Source organism: Mastigoproctus giganteus, chromosome 2 (genome assembly GCF_048544385.1).
Source record: "Mastigoproctus giganteus isolate SK-2022 chromosome 2, ASM4854438v1, whole genome shotgun sequence".
NCBI classification, from domain to species: Eukaryota; Metazoa; Arthropoda; class Arachnida; order Uropygi; family Thelyphonidae; genus Mastigoproctus; species Mastigoproctus giganteus.
The window spans coordinates 237,916,462-237,935,123 of NC_143576.1; the positions used below are offsets into that span (position 1 = coordinate 237,916,462).

Sequence of the window (18,662 nt, forward strand, 5' to 3'; positions counted from 1 at the left end):
TATAGATGCACTTCGAGGCAATTGATATTGGTCTGAAGTCAGCCGGTCTTTTCGCACGAGGCTTATTCAGAACTGCCACAACTCTGTATGATAACCAGCTTGAAGGCACCTGTGCAAATTTGAGTACTTTGTTGTAGAGTTGAGTAAGCTCTTTGCTGATGAAATGAGAAGCAATTTTTAGACTAAACAGAGGTATTGCGTCAATTCCTATGGTGGACTTGTCAGGTAGTGAATTTATTATTTTTATTAGTTGTTCTTCGGAAATTTCTGTATTACTAGTAAGTGAAGAAATGTTAAACGCTTCGTTCCAAGGATATGCTTCGGACACACGGTGATCTCGCTTAAAACGCAGCACATGCTTACACCATTCCTGGACATCTAAAGACAGAGGGGTGCAAGTATGACTTGTGGACCACACACGTTTTCCCCTGGATAGACAGCGGTTCATGAAATTGTCAATAGAAAATTGTTTCCTCTTCTGGAAATCCATCCTTGCTTTGGAAAATCTGGCGTATGACTCTTGTGAAAGCGACTTCTTGTAAGAGGCATGGGCTGCCTGTTTTTCCCTAAAGGCCTTGGTCGGGAGGTCATTCCACCATGGCTTTGAGTGGGGACTAAGGATGCAAGTTTTGGACATTGCAGACCTTGCAATGAATTCCATCCATCTCGAAAGCCAGTAAGCAGCCTCATTTATGTTAAGCTCAGCCAGTATGTTCCATGGGTAAAGTTGGAAAAGGGTAGTAACTTTTCCAATGTTGATGTATTTTGGATTGTATACTCTCCTGACAGTGTTCGTAGTTTTTACTTGTGTACATTCATCCTTAGGTGCCTGCAGAGGTATCATCGCAGTAATCGGAACATGATCGGACGGGAGGAAGTTCTCAGTTATGGTCAGGGTTTCCTCTACTAAACAGTTTGAGAAGATGCGCTGCAGGGTGGCATCGCCGTGTGAGGGCGGAACACGAATAAGACCAATGCCCATTTCCAACTAGGAGCTTCTTTGTGGCTGGCAGTGGAAGGTTAAAGTCTCCGAGGATGATGAGCTTTTGCCGATGATTGATTGTGGATGACAGCCATGCTGTCAGATTAAGGATAGAATCCTCAGAAACTGGTGGAGGTAAATAAATGGCACACACAGAGATCGACAAACCAGCAAATCGGTAGATTCCAAGAACAGCTTCTATGTCACCACCTGGATAAGTGGATGCCTTAATCAGGGGTAGTGAACTCCTTTGACAGATTGCTACACCGCCACCTCGTCTCCCAATTCTATTAGCAGCCAGCATGTGATAGCCAAGATTTGAGGTGAAGGCAGCAATTTCCATTTCATCTCTGAGCCAGGTTTCAATCAGAATGACGAAGCCTTACTCTGAGCAGGAAAGCAAATCAAGTAGACCATCTAGCTTGTTTTTGACACTCCTGATGTTTTGTAGGAAACTTCGAATTTTTACTTCGACAGAAGGTTGTACTATGATGAGATTACTCTTGGAACAGTATTTGCTTTTCACATAATGATCTGAAATCTATTCAGGGATCGATGTCGCGTTCGATGTGCTCTCATTCTGGATATTCTAACTGGAATGTGATGGTCGCAGCTGTCCACCTGCTCACCATCAAATATGCACCCATCCATCAGCATGGAGCTGGAACCTTGATTCATCAGACCAGTGACTTTTCCAGTCATCCAACATTCAGGAATGGTCTCCCAGGCCCACTTCAGGTGGAGATGTCAGTGACAGTTGGTCAACATGGGCACATGAACAGGTCACCTACTCTATAGGCTTATCTATAGAGTTGTCTGCTGGATGGAGTGTTCAGAAATAGTTCTTTGTGCACCCTGGTTATAATCTGCTGTTAAATGTGCAATCATCAGCCATCTGTTGTCCCAGACAGCATGTTCAACTTACAGAATGACATGGCAGCATGCAACTACAGGTACAATAAAGGCAGTGGGAAGTAATAAGGAAGTCTAGCCTGGAGAAAAAGTTCATATAGTTAATGCTATAAGGAACAAATATATTCATGAGCTTAGAGGATTTTCTTCCTCCTCTGTCAGTGGAATACAAAGCATTTTATTTTTGTTATAGACTAGAAAAAAAAAAGTAAAACACCTAACAGGCATGCAAGTACTCATTATATACTTAGTACTTTAGAATAAGTAACTTGTATTTAAAGGTTACAGTGCCATTTTAACCTTGATGTGGTTGTTCTGTGATGTAAATGACAATCACTAGCAGTTATGAAAAGATGTGAAATAATTGGATGCCTAAAGAGATGTGCATGGAGAAATGTTATCTACTATATACTAGGTGAATCTCTCCAGATCCAAGTCTGTATATTCTTTCTATATTTAACAATATCAAAAACTTTTCTAGTCTTGCTAATTCCTGACATTATTGCTGCATATTACCATTTTAATTTAAGTACTTTGTGATCTTACCACTCTTGTCTCAATGCTTATGATGCAGTTTAAAATCAGGTTATTTTATTACCAAAATATTTGGTAGTTTTTACTTGGTTATCATACAATGATTATAATTTGTTTTGATTTTTATTGAATATGCAATTTGATTCTTATGATACATTTTATATATATATAATAAAAAAAAAAAGTAAAAATGTGTTTCCAAAGTTTGTAAAATGTCACCTCTAGAATAATGTTTATAACATCTAATATCAAGAATAGCAGTTTTGTGCTTGATGCAAATAATTAGGATGTCTAATTAGGATAATACACAACTACAGCATTAGGATAACAAATAAAACAAGATTTTAAAGTTATTAAAATTATACATGATAAAATCTACATAACACTGACCAAACCAAAACTGCAACTAAAAGAATAACTTTAATGCAGATGTGCATATGTTATTAGTTACTGGTCTCCAGACTGTACTGGTATAAGTATTATCATTCTAGTTAGTTTTGGTCAGAACTCTGCAAATTTAAACACATATCATACTCCTGACTTCTGTTTTTCATTATTCATTAGTCTTGGGCATTGTTACCAGTCATGCTATTTCAGAAGCAATTGACAAATTCTAAATCAAGTACTTAACAAAACTGCAAGATGAAAGTTATTTCATGCAATGTAATACTTTTACCTGCCACAACTTGTTGATGATGAACTCTCAGATCGTTGCCTTCCATTAGTTGGAACAGCAACTGGACTAGTTGACATATTACTAGTTACCGGTCTCCAGCCTAAAGTGGGTTCATTTACGTTGTAGGCACTGTTATCACTACTGCTATTGGTCAGAGTGGGTGGAGTAATGCTCCCACTAGACTGCATATCATCCAGCTTTAGTCCCCAGTCTGAAGAATGCCACCCTTTTGGGGAGGGTGTTTGACATCCAGGAACATTACTAGAATACACAAAAGGAGAAAAAAGGATTGCTATACCAGTTTTCACTGCACCTAAATGGATTATTATCATAATGAATTATTGTTATCATTGTTATGATTATTATAATTTAGATGGATAACTGTTATACTCCAAAAACACCAATTTAATAACTAAGTAGTCAACAACTATGTGCTGTTTATTAGGTACACTCACAACATCCAAGAATTAACCAGTTTCAAGAAACTGTCACATGTCTATACCAGACTACAAAGCTGCTGTGATTGTTGGTTTTTAGGTGCATCAATCAGTGACTTGTCACATTTTAGAAATGCTCCACCCTATGATGGAATTCAAACCCACATCTCTACATATTTTTTGTAGAGTGGCAAAATCATAACTACACTGGTGTGCAAAACTTAAGGACCAACACTATTTCTAAAAGTTACAACCACAAAATCAAATGAAACAGCTTGTGGCGAGTTGCATAACTGTGGCCATTCAGTAGAAAGCTGGTGCACATGCAAAAATTTACATCAGCTGTTTATAAAATGAGAGGGCTCACATAAACAGATAAAAGCAGCAGTTATGTGCAAATTATCGAATGGTGAGCACAATTGTTACAGACAATGGATTGGTTTCATACAGTGCTACAGACAACAAAATGACCAGAAGTCAACATCTGGATGACTTTACCCAGGATCGAATAATTGGGAAGCTCAAGGAAAGTCTAAGTGCAAGGATGTGGCTGCACAGTTCGGTATTGCCCATAGCATCATCTCACGCACATAGCCGGCTTTCAGAATGACAGGAACAGTTGTTTGAAAGGCCAGTGGTGGTCATCTGCGAAAAACAACGTCCAATGATGACTGCTATATACTCCAACAGGCCAAGAGGGACCGACATCAGATAGCAGGATCCATTGCAAACCAGCTGCACAGGACATCATGGTTTAATGTGGCCAGGAGACTCCACAAAATGGAGTGTTTGCCTGACAGCCAGTACATTCTGTCCCTTTAACACCTGCTCATTGGAGACTCCATTTACAGTAGTGCATTGAACACAAGGACTGGACAGCAGTGCAATGGGGTAAGGTAGTAGTAGTGGCATGTGATGCAAGAAAGCAAGTGCATGAGCTTATGCAGCATAATCAAAAAAAAAAAAAAAACACACCATTCCCTCCAAATGCCTGTCCAGTTCCTCGAATTTATTTAACCTATCAACTTCCACGACAGATGGAAGTTTGTTGCCCTTGACTGCACACGCTCAAGCAAATCTACATCCTTCCTAAAATCCTAAAATGAGGCCTCCAGACATTATGGAGTACTCAAGGCGTGGCCTGACCATTGCCTTATACAGAGGGACAATCACCTCCTTTTCCCTGCTAGCAACATTCTATATATCATTGACAAAACCTCATGACCTGCCCTGGCAGCCTGTCTGCATTGCTCAGAAAACTTCATATCTGACTGCACAATTATTCCCAGATCTTTTTCATTTTCTACCACCTTAAGTGTAGTACCACACAGTTGGTATGTTCCTCTGGGGTTACTTCTACCCATATGCAGTACTTTGCATTTGTCAAGGTTAAACTTCAGTTGCCACTTCTTAGCCCATCTACCCAAATTATCTAGATCCTGTTGCAGTAGCACACTGTCATTAACAACCCTGCCAACCTTTGTATCATCTGCAAACTTCGACACTAAGCCTGATATACCTTCATCAATATCACTGATAAATATACAAAACAACAGTGACCCAATACCAAACCCTGTGGGACTCCACTAATAACATTAGTCTATGAAGAGCAGCACCCATTGATTACTATCCTCTGTTTCTCCCACTCAACCATCCTTTTATCCATTGTAGCAACTTACCCTTAATACCATTCTGCTCCAATTTGTACAGTAGTCTTCCATGTGCAACAGTGTCAAAAGCTTTCCTGAAATCCAAATATATGATATCAAAATTATTTTTTGCATCCAGTTCCATTGTAACCACATCATAATATCCTATCAAATTTGTCACACAAGACTTTCCCTTAACAAACCCATGCTGTGTCCGAATTATTGATGCAGTCTTGTCTAGATGATCCTGCAATGCATCTTTAACCAGTGACTCCATTATTTTACCCGGAACAGAAGTTAAACTAACTGGTCTGTAATTACTCATGTCACCCTTCGATCCCCCTTTGTGAATTGGGGATACATTTGCAAATCTCCAGTTGGTGGGGACCTCCCCTGAGTCCAAGGATGCTCTCATAATTATGGCTAAGGGTTTGCTTAGTTGCTTTGCCACCTACTTTCATATAACTGGATAGATCCAATCCACCCCAGGTGCCTTTCTTATGTTTAACTTCATAAGACAATTTCCTCCACTTTGCTCTCAGTTATTACAAAATCATTAAGCACCCTGCTACAATTTGATAACCTTCTGCCATTTTCAAACCTTAACTCCTCATGTGTGAATGTAGATGTAAAATACTCATTCAGTTTATTTGCTATCTGAGCAGGATCATCAACAGTCAAACCATCGATATCAAGTAGACCAATCAGATTCATCCCCTTCCTTTTAGAGTTTATATAAATAAAGAAATCCTTGCTGTTTTTCTTAGCATCTTTTTGCCAAAGATTTCTCTTAATCTGCCTTCGCCTGCCTAACCTCCTTTGTGACCTGATTACAGAGTAGCTTATATCTGCCATAGGCTTCTGAGTTGCTTGATAATTTATATGCATCCCATGCATTTTTCTTCTGTCACGAGTCTCATTAGTTCATTTGATAACCATTTAGGCTTAAACCTTGAACAATGTTTCTTAATAGGTATGAAACTTTTAGTAGCATCCACGATTAATTCCTTGAATGCTTCCCACTTAGAATTTACTGTTGGTAACATTGTCAGTAATTACTCTTTACTGATGAGAGTAGATTCAGTCTCAGCAGCAATTCTGGAGAGGTTGGCACGTGGTATCACCCCACAAAAATCACTGAAAGGGATCGATATGGCAGTCAAGGTGTTCTCGTCTGGAAGGCTATACTGTAACCGGTGCACGCTACTGTATTGAGGTAATCCTACCCATGTGCGTCTGTTCCGAGGTGCCAATGGCCCCGAGTTCATGTTTATGGATGATAATGCCACACCCCATCACACTGTAGCTGTTGATATGCTTTTGGAAAGTGGAGACATTTGTATGGATTGGCCTGCCCGTTTCAACCGATCTAAATCCCATCAAACACATATGGGATGCTCTGGGGTGACGCCTAGCAGCACGTCCACACCCACCAGAAAATGTTCACCAGCTGAAGATGGTGCTGACACAGGAATGGATGATGTTACTGCAAGAACGTATCGACAACATTGTTCTAAGTATGGACAGGTGGTGATAAACCTGCACTGACATTAGGGGGTGGCCATATCTCCTACTGAGGACCACCTCTTCCGTTTGTTCCATCTTTGGCAGTGATGCATCTGTATCAATGGCAGCCAGTGCTATGTTGCCATTTTTGAATAAAAGGGCCTCTGTACAGTTTTGTTTCCTTCATCATCTCTGTACCTCACGAGGTTCCTTTGGTATGCTTTTTCCCATATCCAGGCCACTCCTATGAAAGCTACTGGTGAAAACCTGACTGGTCCTTAAGTTTTGCACACCAGTGTAACACACACGGTAAGATACTGAGGGATAATGTACATGTACATATACAATTTAGTGAGAGAAATGTCTCACAAGACAACCTAAGTGACTTTGCATGCAGAATTACAGTTGACACTGTTTCAATACAAATATCAGGGACAATACCACACTGCTGTGGTGTTTGTGCATAATGGCATCTATAGTGTTTTGAGAATGGTCCAACAACCAGAAATAGCCTGCCAAAGACAGTTTGTTGATACAAGAAACCAACTGAAAGTGAAAAGAATGATGCAACTTAAGAGAGGTCAAATTTGTTCAAATAACAGTAAACAATAGCAGTGTTCAGAGGACATACAATGTATCAGGGCTCTGTCACAGATGGGATATAAGAGCAGATGACCTAACTGGATTCCATTCAAATCAACTAAAAACAAGCAGCCAGAAAATGAACTGGACACTGGCACAGGACACTTGAAGAGTGAGAAAAAGTCACCTGCCTGATGAATTCAGATTCTAGTTTTTCATTAAAATTCTGTGGTGACATTGTATGGAGAGACATCAGAATGGACTAATCATCCCACTGGTTGGCAAAAATATTTAAATAATCTATAGTAAAAATAAATAACTCTTGTTTTAGAGTTCATCTAAAATGTCCCAGGGACTAAAATTAACAGTAAGTATACGAATAAAGAAATTTAAAAAGTTTGTACTCTGGCATTCTAGAAGTGTAGCTTCCTGTGTGTAGTACAAATAGCCCTGAAAACACTTTCCCATAACAATAAAAACTTAACAGATTGAAGAATAAAACAATATACTTAAACAATGCTGTTTGCTGTAGTACCAGACATGCACAATAACACATTATATGTAACAAATTAACATTTTATTCGAGAGAGAAGAAAAAAAAAAAAAAATATATATATATATATATATATATATATATATATATATATATTAGAAGAATAGCTATTTGAATACCCATTTGTATTTAAGTGAGACTCATCCCCAGAGTCTTGAGTAGAAAATAATGTAGGAGGGCTACTTTCTTGACTGCGACTGCTTACAGAACTACCTGAACTACTTAGACTGGTATTACTACCTCGTACTGGTGATGTGTCTTCATCTGCAAGATACAAATTTTAACAACAAGTCAGTAGCCTTTTCTTATAAACAACCCAAAAAAAAACCACACACACACACTTGGATAACCTCATTTTTATTCAACAGGACAAAAAAACTGTTTTGTAAAATATTTAATATTACTAAAATAATTAAAAATCTAAATGAACATCTATTCATTGGAGGTTTTTATCTTTAGGAAAAGATAAAGATCTCGAAAATTTCTCTCCAAAATTATCTTCTCAAGCACAGCATAACTAAAAACTTAAATCTGTCCCTCCCAACTTTTTCCTCCATAAAAAAAAAAAAAAAAAAAACCATGAATATACCAATGTTTAAGATGCTTAACCATGCAGCATAATGCCCAAAATAGTTATGAATACAATCACAATATCCAACAAAAATATTTTTTTTTTACTTCTGGAAGTTCCTCTTGTTCTTTTTTTTTTTTTTTTTTTTTTAAACTCTAATTGCAGTATACCAATACTTGACCTTTTAATGGATTTCATTAATTACTATATGCAATTTTACTTTCTTTATTTGAAAAGTAAAAAATCTTGTTTTTTAACACCATTTTCAATTAAACAAAAATTTTATTAATCCTGCTGAAAATAAACATGAAAGTGCTCATCCTTTCCATTTTCCGATTTATAAAATCTAAGGTCACAATTTTAAAAGTTTGGTGAGTGCACATTTCTTGGCTCTATAAATATTTGAGGATAAAAAAAAAGAAATAATAATTGTGTACACACAAGGTACTATTAGTCATTTCCATTTAAGTTTAAAATTTCCCACATTAAGAGCAAGTAATTTAAAAAAAGTGTGTAGGCATATATTTCGGCTTATGTACTACACATACATATTAAAAATTATTAAATGCTTTCAAACATTAAAATTTTTTTTTACATAAGACTTTTCTGTTATCAGATTTCTAGTTGGACTGTTTGTTCAACACAAACTGACTGACTGGTTCAAGAAAAATACTTTGCCCTCTGCAGAAATGTTCAATCAAAGATTTGTTTATAACAACAGGACTGCTCTTTGCTTTTGCTGCCAAGGAGCATTTCCAACCAGAAATTCATCCAACTTTTTCTTTATTTTTACTCCCCATCTGTCAAATATTCATTTACACTCAACAACAGTGAACAAGTGTTAAGCATAATTTTGTGATAATTTCTCACATTTCTGGTTTTCTTGTTCACTTTGCCCCAACCAAGACCACTCACTATACATAATCCTTTTTTCTGTCATAACACTAACAAAAATAACAGAATACATAAAAAAACTGGGTGTAACTTGTGTAGCTTGCACTGAAGCAGAACAAAATTTGGTATGGTGGTGTACCATAAAATAATGATGAAATGAGGAGACAGTAAGAAACACTGGACAGGTATAAGGGACATTATTAGGGGTTGTACAAGAATTACTAAAAATGTCACATTACTGAAGTTGATACAAGAACCTCGAAAATATGGCTAAACAGCCATATTTTCAAGGTTCTTGCCAGGTCTGTTTAGCCATCGGAGGCTTCCTCCGATGGCTAAACAGGCCTGAATCATGCTCGATATACAGGTTTCTATAAGATTCTATGGCAACAAATCCCTTCTTCCACCAGTGCAGAACCTAGCTCATCAAGTGATTGAGGAGTAGGCTGTCAGGCATGCAACGTGACTCCCAAGGATATCAACATTGCATTACACATGGTTGATTGGATTTAAGCATGATGATCATGCAAGACAGCAGTCATTGGATATTGTCAGTTTCAAGATGTTCCTTCAACCACTTGTGCTCTATGTGCAGTGGCATTGTGGGGCATGAAAAGAAAATCTGGGTCAAATGTACCCCTAAAAAGTCATATGGTTTGAGGATCTGTTCTTGGTACTTCGGTGCAGTTACAGCTTCTATCAAAAACAGAGGTTTAGCCATTGAGCACTATTCCACCCCACATGAGAACACCACCTCCACTGTGCCTCTTTCTCTGATGTTGGTTGGATGGTGTCTCCAGATGAAGTAACACCTCGAATCTGTTTGCAGGCTAAAATGGGACCCATCAGGGAACAGAACTGTACCCCATTTATCAGGGCTCCAAGTCACATGTTCATGACACCAGTTGATGGGCCGACCGGGCTAGCCGAGTGGGTAAAGTACCTGCCCGGCAACCCAAAGGTCGCGGGTTCGATTCCCGCCTCGGGCTTGGATCAAAGTACTGCAAAAACCTTGGGAGGTGCAATATGGCCACAGAAGCCGATGCGCCAACAACTACCAAATCAAAAAAAAAAAAAAAAAAAAAAAAAAACCAGTTGATGAGCTCTTCAGTGGTTTGGGTTTAACAGGATTTAAGGTATTTGTGTTTGTATGGCGGTCTCAAGTGTTTCCCCCTATATGCCACTGAGAAGGCAAAGTGCCAAGGCTGGCATGTGAGTTAATGGGATACAAACCACTGGCTTCCTTACATGAAGTCCACTTGAACTGAACCTTCTTAACACAGTCCAGTTGGAAATGTTTTCACCTGTGGCTGCAGCAACCTCAAGAGGCAGAGTGTGTTTAGTGTCAAACGGCACCAGGGGTTTCCCCCATCTCTGCATAGTATACATTGTGGGTGTGGAACAGAACACTGTCAATGCCAGAGGTTTAAAAGTGTATGGGTTTTGTATATGTGTAGTGTCGTGTACCATTGTTCCTCTGGTCATTTAGCTGCTGGGTCCCAACGTTGTTCACACTCTGCCCCATGGAGGCAGACCAGGTACACTAGTATAGTTATTTACTCTGGCAGGACCTCAAGAGACAGTTGATTTGACATTCTAGGGGTCCATCTTGCTGTTAGAGCCAGATAGCAGCAGTTCTGGTTGACATAGCTCTCAAGTAACCTTGGCCATTTTTAAAAAAAAATTTAAAAAATATTAAATAATACATATAGCCAGGTTCTGTTATAAGCCAATAAATAAATTTAGACTGACACCACCTAACTATGTCAGGGCCAAAAAAGTGAAATATTAATATTTTACACGAACGCATTTTGAAATTAGCAACACTAGTAATAAATGTTAATATGTGTTGATTAGGAATTACTCACATAACTTAAAAAATGAATTTAAAAAAACTGCAAGTTGACGACTTACCAAACATCACTCCATCCATCTGACAATCTGAACTGTTTCCACTAGTTCTGCGATTTTTACTACTAAGAAATATTGAAATTGGTTAATAAAATAAAAATGAGGAACAAACATTGAAAATTAAGATTAAACCAACACTTCCAAGAAAAATATACTAAATATACAAGCAGCAATACCAAACTTTTGTTTGGTATTGCTGCTTGTATTCATCACCATTCCTCTCTGGAATTTTTCCAATCATTTAAATTCATTCAAAAAAATAAATTTACTTGTGGGTTTCTTGAATAAATTGTCCTATCCTTTTTGCATTTACTCAATAAGTTTAAAAAAGAACTGGCAAAATATTGTTACTCCTAGTACTTTTCTCAACACCCAATAAACAAATTTCTTAATTAACTTTGAAGTAAGACTTTGCATAAAGGCTCCAAAAGCCATGAGGAAATCTAAGTAGGAGATTCTTACTTAGAATATAGCTCCTATAATTTATAGAAGACTTGCATCCTTTTTAATTGTTGGGATTGGTACATTTTGAAGGAATAAAAACAGAGTTGGAAAAATTAAAAAGGAGAAATTTAAGAGAAACTCTGCATGCTCCTGAGAAAAAGTACAATTTTGTTCTGAAAATTCATCACTATTAAAAAATACAAATTAAAAGAAAAATAACCAGGAGTTTCAAAGAGACTTTCACCAACTCATTCTTAGTTAACCTAAATGTCAAGTAAAAAGAATTAAATTTAAGGTAAGTTTTAAGTCATGATGTGCCCATTTTATACACAAATTTGGAATTTATGGGTTAGCTGCTATACTGCAGATAATCAAACATAAGGACAGAGGTTTTGCCAGAATCACTGAAAGTCTGTGTCATGTTAGTAACTTGCAGGTAGATTTTAATTAAAATCTGTGGTGGATTCATTAAAGGGAGGTGATAGGTGGGGTGCACATGTTGGCTGAGTTCTATTATGGACTAAATAGTATGGAAACTTGATTAGTGGTAATATGATATGGTATTAGATGTTGTGGTGGAACCAAGATTTTATGGTAGCACTATTAAAGTAACATATTTAAATAAAGTAACTAAATATTTATTGCCTTTTTGAAGAGGAAATATATTTTTCAATTAATCCACCAAAACATTTGTTTTAGAAACAATGCATAGCTTAGAACTGGCATACCCAACTGGCATGCTATAAAAATTTAACACATTCAATGCAGTCAGTGAACTTTGCTGAGGTACAACCCCTCCCACTATCAGCTAACTGAATAATACAGCACACTGTTCAAAGTACAAGTAACCCTCGTATAACACGGCAGTAAAGTTCCTATAAAATGTCATATTGTGCAAAACTATTATACAGGACTAAGAAATAATACAAAAAGGGGTTTACATTCCAAAAGCTAACAAAAATAAACTATTTTGTTAAAAAAATGCTAACAAAAATACACCATTCTAGATTTCATGTATCTTCTTGCTCTCTTTAAAAAAAAAAAATAAATAAAAAATAATCCAGTAATCTGGGTTTGTTTTCTTTTGCTTGATAAATCTGTGAATTTCATCATATGGAACTAAGCATTTTTGTAGCTTTCTTTTGAACTTTGGGCTCCTTTCATTCAAGAATCTGCATTCAAAAAATAAGATTCAATTGCTCGGCTTTATATCTTCCTGTATGCTTCTTAGTGTAAACTTTGGAAGTTTAGAATTTCTGTGCTATCATCCTCTAAATTGATTTGGTTTTACCTCTGATGCCATTCCCACCAAATCTGCTTTACCAGCCTCTTTTTTTTTAACAAAAATTCTTGAACAGCTTCAGTAATCATATCTTTTTTCATTATTTTAGGAGCATCAGCAACTAAGGCCATTTTACTCTGTGTATATTGTCTATAAATTGTGTCCTGAAATGATTGTTTTGCTGGATGAAAAACCAGAATGGGGGCGGGGGAATGCATGCTCATCTGAGCCTGACTAACTCAGTCACTTTGAAAAAGTGACCCATAAAATTCCTCCCATCATCGACCGGATTCGAACTCTGGTCTTTTCCACCCTGTGTGGGGGAAGAGGGAGATTCTATCAACTGTGCTACCCACGGGGGCTTCAGTAGTCATATCATCAAAACCTTCCCCTCCTACCGATGTAGAAAGTTCTATCGCAACGATTCAGTTTTCTGCTGGTTTGACCAAATTTCCTGAATGAACTGACTCTGGCCATACATTTTTCCCACACACATTTAACATTGACTGTTTTGCTTCTTTCAGCAATAAAGCTTTGATTCTGATACAGTCCACAATTGAGAAATGTTTCCATGCCTCCATTACCTCAATGGATTCAGAATCAATTTTTTCCAAAATCTTTTAAAAGGTGGATATAATGCCTTGATCTAATGGCAGAATGAAAGAATTTGTATTAACCTAGTACAACTGTGGTGATAGGAACATTACTTCAATGTTTGGATGCTTAAATCTTTTGGATGGCCTGGTGTGTGATCCAATAATAATAAAACTTTGGAATCAAGATTTTTCCACAAGTCAACAAGCATATAGTTCAATAGCACAGAATGTAACATGGGGATTTCTCAACAAAATAAAACAGGGATTTCTCAATTTTTGACTAGCAGGGATTAAAAAAAAAAAAAAAAAAGTGGAAATGTTGAAAAATTACATCCGACATAATAGCAGGATTTTCCCTGCACAAAAGCTCAAAAATACCCTGTTATGCGAGGTTTACTGAAATTCTCTAACCATGTTATATAAGTACCATGTTGTGTGAGGATTACCACAATTAATCAATCATGTTAGAGTGAAACTGTGTTGTGGAAGTACTGTGTTATATGGGGGGGTTGCCTGTAGTTATTAAATTTCAAAAGATTTTTTTACCTTTTGTTAATTAACTCCCACATAGCATAAACTAGTTTATTCTGGAGCTAATAGGTAGCTCTTGCTGTACTTTCTAGAGTAAGTAATGGGTTTATTCCTGGAATTTCTCTTGTATTAGTGTTGAAAAGTAATTTAGGGCAATCAGCAAGCCTCTTACAATTGTAGCAAAATAACTGACTGTGCCAACAGTAGTACAGAAATTATTCTTTATTTTGTGTTCTTACTGTATTTGTAAAGGCCTAGTTTGTGGTAAAAAAAAAAGCAAGTTTTACGCTCTTTATCAAATTCCAGCATTTGAAAGAACTTTATTACACACATACTCTGCAGTCTGCTTTGATCAGTTACTTTTTTATTTCTAAGAAGGAATATGAGCAGTTATGCATTCAACAATGCATAAACTCATTATCTTTTGACAATATTTAAAATGATAATTTCATGATCCTTTTTACATGAATTTTAGCTATCCATGGAATACTATCCTGCAATGTCTCTAAGAGCTCTGGATATATTCTACCTTTCTCAACTTCTTACCAATGTGGAACTGCCATTTTCAACCATGAAAACACCCAAGCCAAAAAATCATGCAAAGTGCAAGATACAAAAGGAGATCTCCATTCTGTCAGGGCCAGAATTAAATACTGGATATAGTTACTCTGGTGCCAGGCACAAAGTTGTTCTAGGGGTAACTGGGTCTGCAGCAACTATGCCACAAATAAATCTGGCCTTGTCTTTGAATTGAATGACTGTGTGATATCTATTAGTATCAAGTTTCCCCATTATGATTAATATCCATATCATTCTTGCAATATTAAATTTTTAGCAATTAATTTTTTAAAAAAATTAAGTTTAATTTCATAGATTATTTAACATGCATTAAATAAGTTTAATGAATATGATAATAATCAGTGACAAATCAGCAGAGGATGGGGTAATAGGTGTGCTGCATAAGTGTATTCTGCAATTCTACAAAAGCAAATCCTCATGCATAAAAGAAGTCTTTTACACAGAGTATCAAAGTTACTTTACTTTATGACAGCCAAGTAGCATATTGCTAAAAACATTTTTTTTTTACACAAATAAAAATCTTAATCTTTTAGTCTTACAATAAAAAGATGTTCAACCTCAATACTCATTTGTTTCACTGACATTCAGGACAATAATAATATAGTTTACTTAATCCAGTGCAAGGTTACAATACACGTTATACTGGCAGTACCACATAAAATTCATTCCACGTGCCAAATAGTATAGAATATTCACACCAATCAAGTTTCTGTACTAATTACTCCAGAAGAGAACTCGGCAAACAAATGCACCCTACCTCTCACCTCTTAAACAGATTCAGCACAAGTTTAGCTAAATTAAAATCTAAAACACAAATTAGAAATAGGAAGAACTGGCTATCGAATGGCTGGTTGGTTGGTTGTTGGGTTTTATTGGCGCATTAGCAACTAAGGCTATAATGCGCCACTATCGAATGGCTGTGGCAACCATTCGATTATTAAATGACACAATGCTCAATTTTTCTACAGACTTCTCACAAATATAGCAGCTAAACCAGTTTCTAATTTATCTACAGAAATGGAGCATCATTCTTTTAATTTTTAACAGCAACAAACCTACCAAAAATAGCACACTTTTTTTGGAGGAATTAAGTTTAATTTAATTTTCCATTTTAATTTATCAACTATTTCATTTGTGTGCAAACCCTATAGTTATCTAGTTTATTTAAAAACTGTCCCTCCCAATTGTTTCAACTGATAAGATGCACAACTTGAAATCTCTCAACAAGATAGTTTTGCCCATTCTATGTAAATATAGATTCTCATCAAAAATGTTAAAAATAAAGCATTAATGAATTTTTGGTATTCACTTTTTTCCCCCCCATTAAAAAAGATTAGCAACATATGCTGAAACCATTTCATTATACGTGTTTTTGTTAATTCTTCTAAAGAGATGGATTACTGAAGAATACATTTTATTTTCTTACTCTCAAACAAAAATGTTTACCTGTTTCTGAAATAACATTTTACCTACTGAGAAACTGAATTTACAAATGCAACAAATATAAAATGAATCAAATATTCCCACTTCACTGATTTCTCATACATAAGGCATTTTACCAATTACATGCTTTGCCACAAAAATTAAACATTTATTCAGAGCTAGAAAACAATTTCATGCAGCTTGAATTTTTTTTTTTTTTTTTAATATTATTATTTACATTATCTTAACTGAACAGCAGAAACTAAGCAAAGCTTTATTATATTTACAACTGATCTTTTATTAATTTTACTGGAAATTGCTTGGCAGTTTTTTTTTTTTTTGTGTAAAAAAAAAAAATTAACATAATACATAAATCTTTCCAATTGTTTTTCAGGATGGAAAGAAAGTCCTTTTCCAGTCTCTACCTGACTTATACGCTTAACTAAAAAAACCAAGAACTGTTGGATATGTTGAATAAAGACAGACTAACAATAAACTACTCTCACAAGTAGTCTACAGTACTATATATCTTGCATCCACTGGCCACTTGGTGCCATGTAACTGGACTTTTAATAATTATTGCTTAAGTCAATAAGTCAGTTCATCAGCTGAAGAAGGATATTCCTTTGAAATCTAAGTTTAGTTTTCATTTTTATGCTGTTTTTTTTATTGATGTCTTTTTCCCAGAGTGAATTTGTTCTAACCAAAGCTAGAACTTCTGAAGTTTATCCAAGCCTTTGTGTCCAAAATACTTTGAGTAACAGCTGACAATGCCAACACAATACTGTCACTTTTGTTTTAGCTTGTGCTTTGTCAAATTTTTCATGGAAAAATGTTCTGCATCTTTCACTGTCTTACCTGTTTTACTACTACTTCTGCTCTTCTTAAATATTGTATTAACTAATATACTATAAATTGATTAAAAAAAAAAAGAGGGAGTACTTAGACATTTTTCACACTGCACGTGTGTGTGTGTACATAAGATATATAACTTAGTCTAACCAGGAATTACCCTATTGCCCCTGTGAATTATTTGCATATTAAAAACATGAAAATGTGGAATGACAGCTGATTATTAATCTCTTTATTTTGTGTTGGGAAAAGGTTGAAGATAAATCTTAATTACAACAAATGATAAAAAGAAAATAAACAATAAGGCCAGTTTTTCATGTGACTGCACCCCTTTTGTTACTTATGCAAGCATCAAGAAGTATTTATAACTCAGTTTCAATAATTTTAATAACAACCTTTAATAAATGAAAGAAAGATAAGCTGTTCTTGTGTGATCTTGGTGCTCCCTACCAGCACATGGATCAGAAATTAAGTTTCCTATGTACACAAAGGTTATTCTGCAAGTGAGCATTTTCAAAATGAAAGAAAAACCCTGGATATAAAAAATTCAAAACAAGCATTGGTATTTTCTTCCAGAAAATAAAGAATCATTTATCTGCCACATGAAAAGCAAATCATTCAGTACCACAATATACTTGCATCAAGTCAAAGTTGATGTTTACAGCACTAAAAGAAAATACTTTCATCAGTATTACAAATACACTTCCATCAGGTAATGTAAATCATAATTAAAACCTCAAGTGGCTACTTAAAATGCAATTTTAAAAACCAACTTAACATTTTGCAATATACTATACTAAGAATAAAAAAAATACCATTTGACCAAAAAATATTTTATCCATTAACCTTTTCATTGAGCATAAATTTCTATATCCATAACTGAGGTCTTCACAGCCAACAAGGCCAAAATCTGCAGGATAAAGTTTGTTTTGATATAGTACAAAAACTTTCCATAAAAGTTTCTAAATTCCTGTGTGTGTACACACACTATGTATACAAGGTGTCTCAAAAATGCACTGCATAACTTCAGGAATGAGTTCCTCATATGTAGACAAAAATATTTTACATAAACAGTTCTGGAAATGCTTGGTTCCTGAGTTATTAACCGGAATGTCTTATCTCCCACAGGTGATTTCCTTCATCACAAGGCACTGGACAGAATCTGGTGGTTTTCCATTCCAACCATGTACTCAAATAAGGAGCAAGTGGATATGCACTTTATGTACGGTTTAGCAGACGGAAATGCTCTGGAGGCTTGTCGTTTGTATCGTGAAAGGTTCCCAGAATGAAGGTGTCCAAGACAGGAAAACGTTTGAATGTATCCATCACCACCTTTATGAACATGAGACCTTTACACCTCATGCTGCCCAACAGAGGATGACTCCTGAAGTAGAGGAGATTTTGGATGCTGTCCTCTGTCAGCAGCAAGAGGTGTAAAGGTCCCATGTTCACAAAGGCGGCGATGGATACCTTCAAATGTTTTCCTGTCTGGACATCTTTGTTCTGGGAAACTTTCATGGTACGAACGACGAGCCTCCAGAGAATGCAGTCTGCCAAACAGTACATGAAGTGCATATCTGCTTTCAGCACATGGTTGGAACGGAAAACCACCAGATCCTGTCAGTACCTTGCGATGAAGGAAATCACTTGTGGGAGATAAGACATTCCGGTTAACAACTCAGGAACCAAGCATTTCCGGAACTATGTTGATATAAAATATTTTTATTGTCTACATATGAGGAACTCATT

At 36.1% G+C, this 18,662-nt stretch overlaps 1 protein-coding gene across 1 annotated transcript in view; it reads right to left on the reverse strand.

The window, feature by feature from the left end:
- EDTP (Egg-derived tyrosine phosphatase) overlaps nt 1-18,662 on the reverse strand; it is a 198,408-nt gene that overhangs the window by 15,869 nt on the left and 163,877 nt on the right. Inside the window, exons 15-17 of the mRNA XM_090390242.1 lie at nt 11,211-11,272; nt 7,951-8,095; nt 3,105-3,365 (exon numbers count right to left, since the gene is read on the reverse strand). Coding sequence (XP_090246368.1) covers nt 3,105-3,365; nt 7,951-8,095; nt 11,211-11,272 — 468 coding nt within the window. The remainder of the gene's footprint in view (nt 1-3,104; nt 3,366-7,950; nt 8,096-11,210; nt 11,273-18,662) is intronic.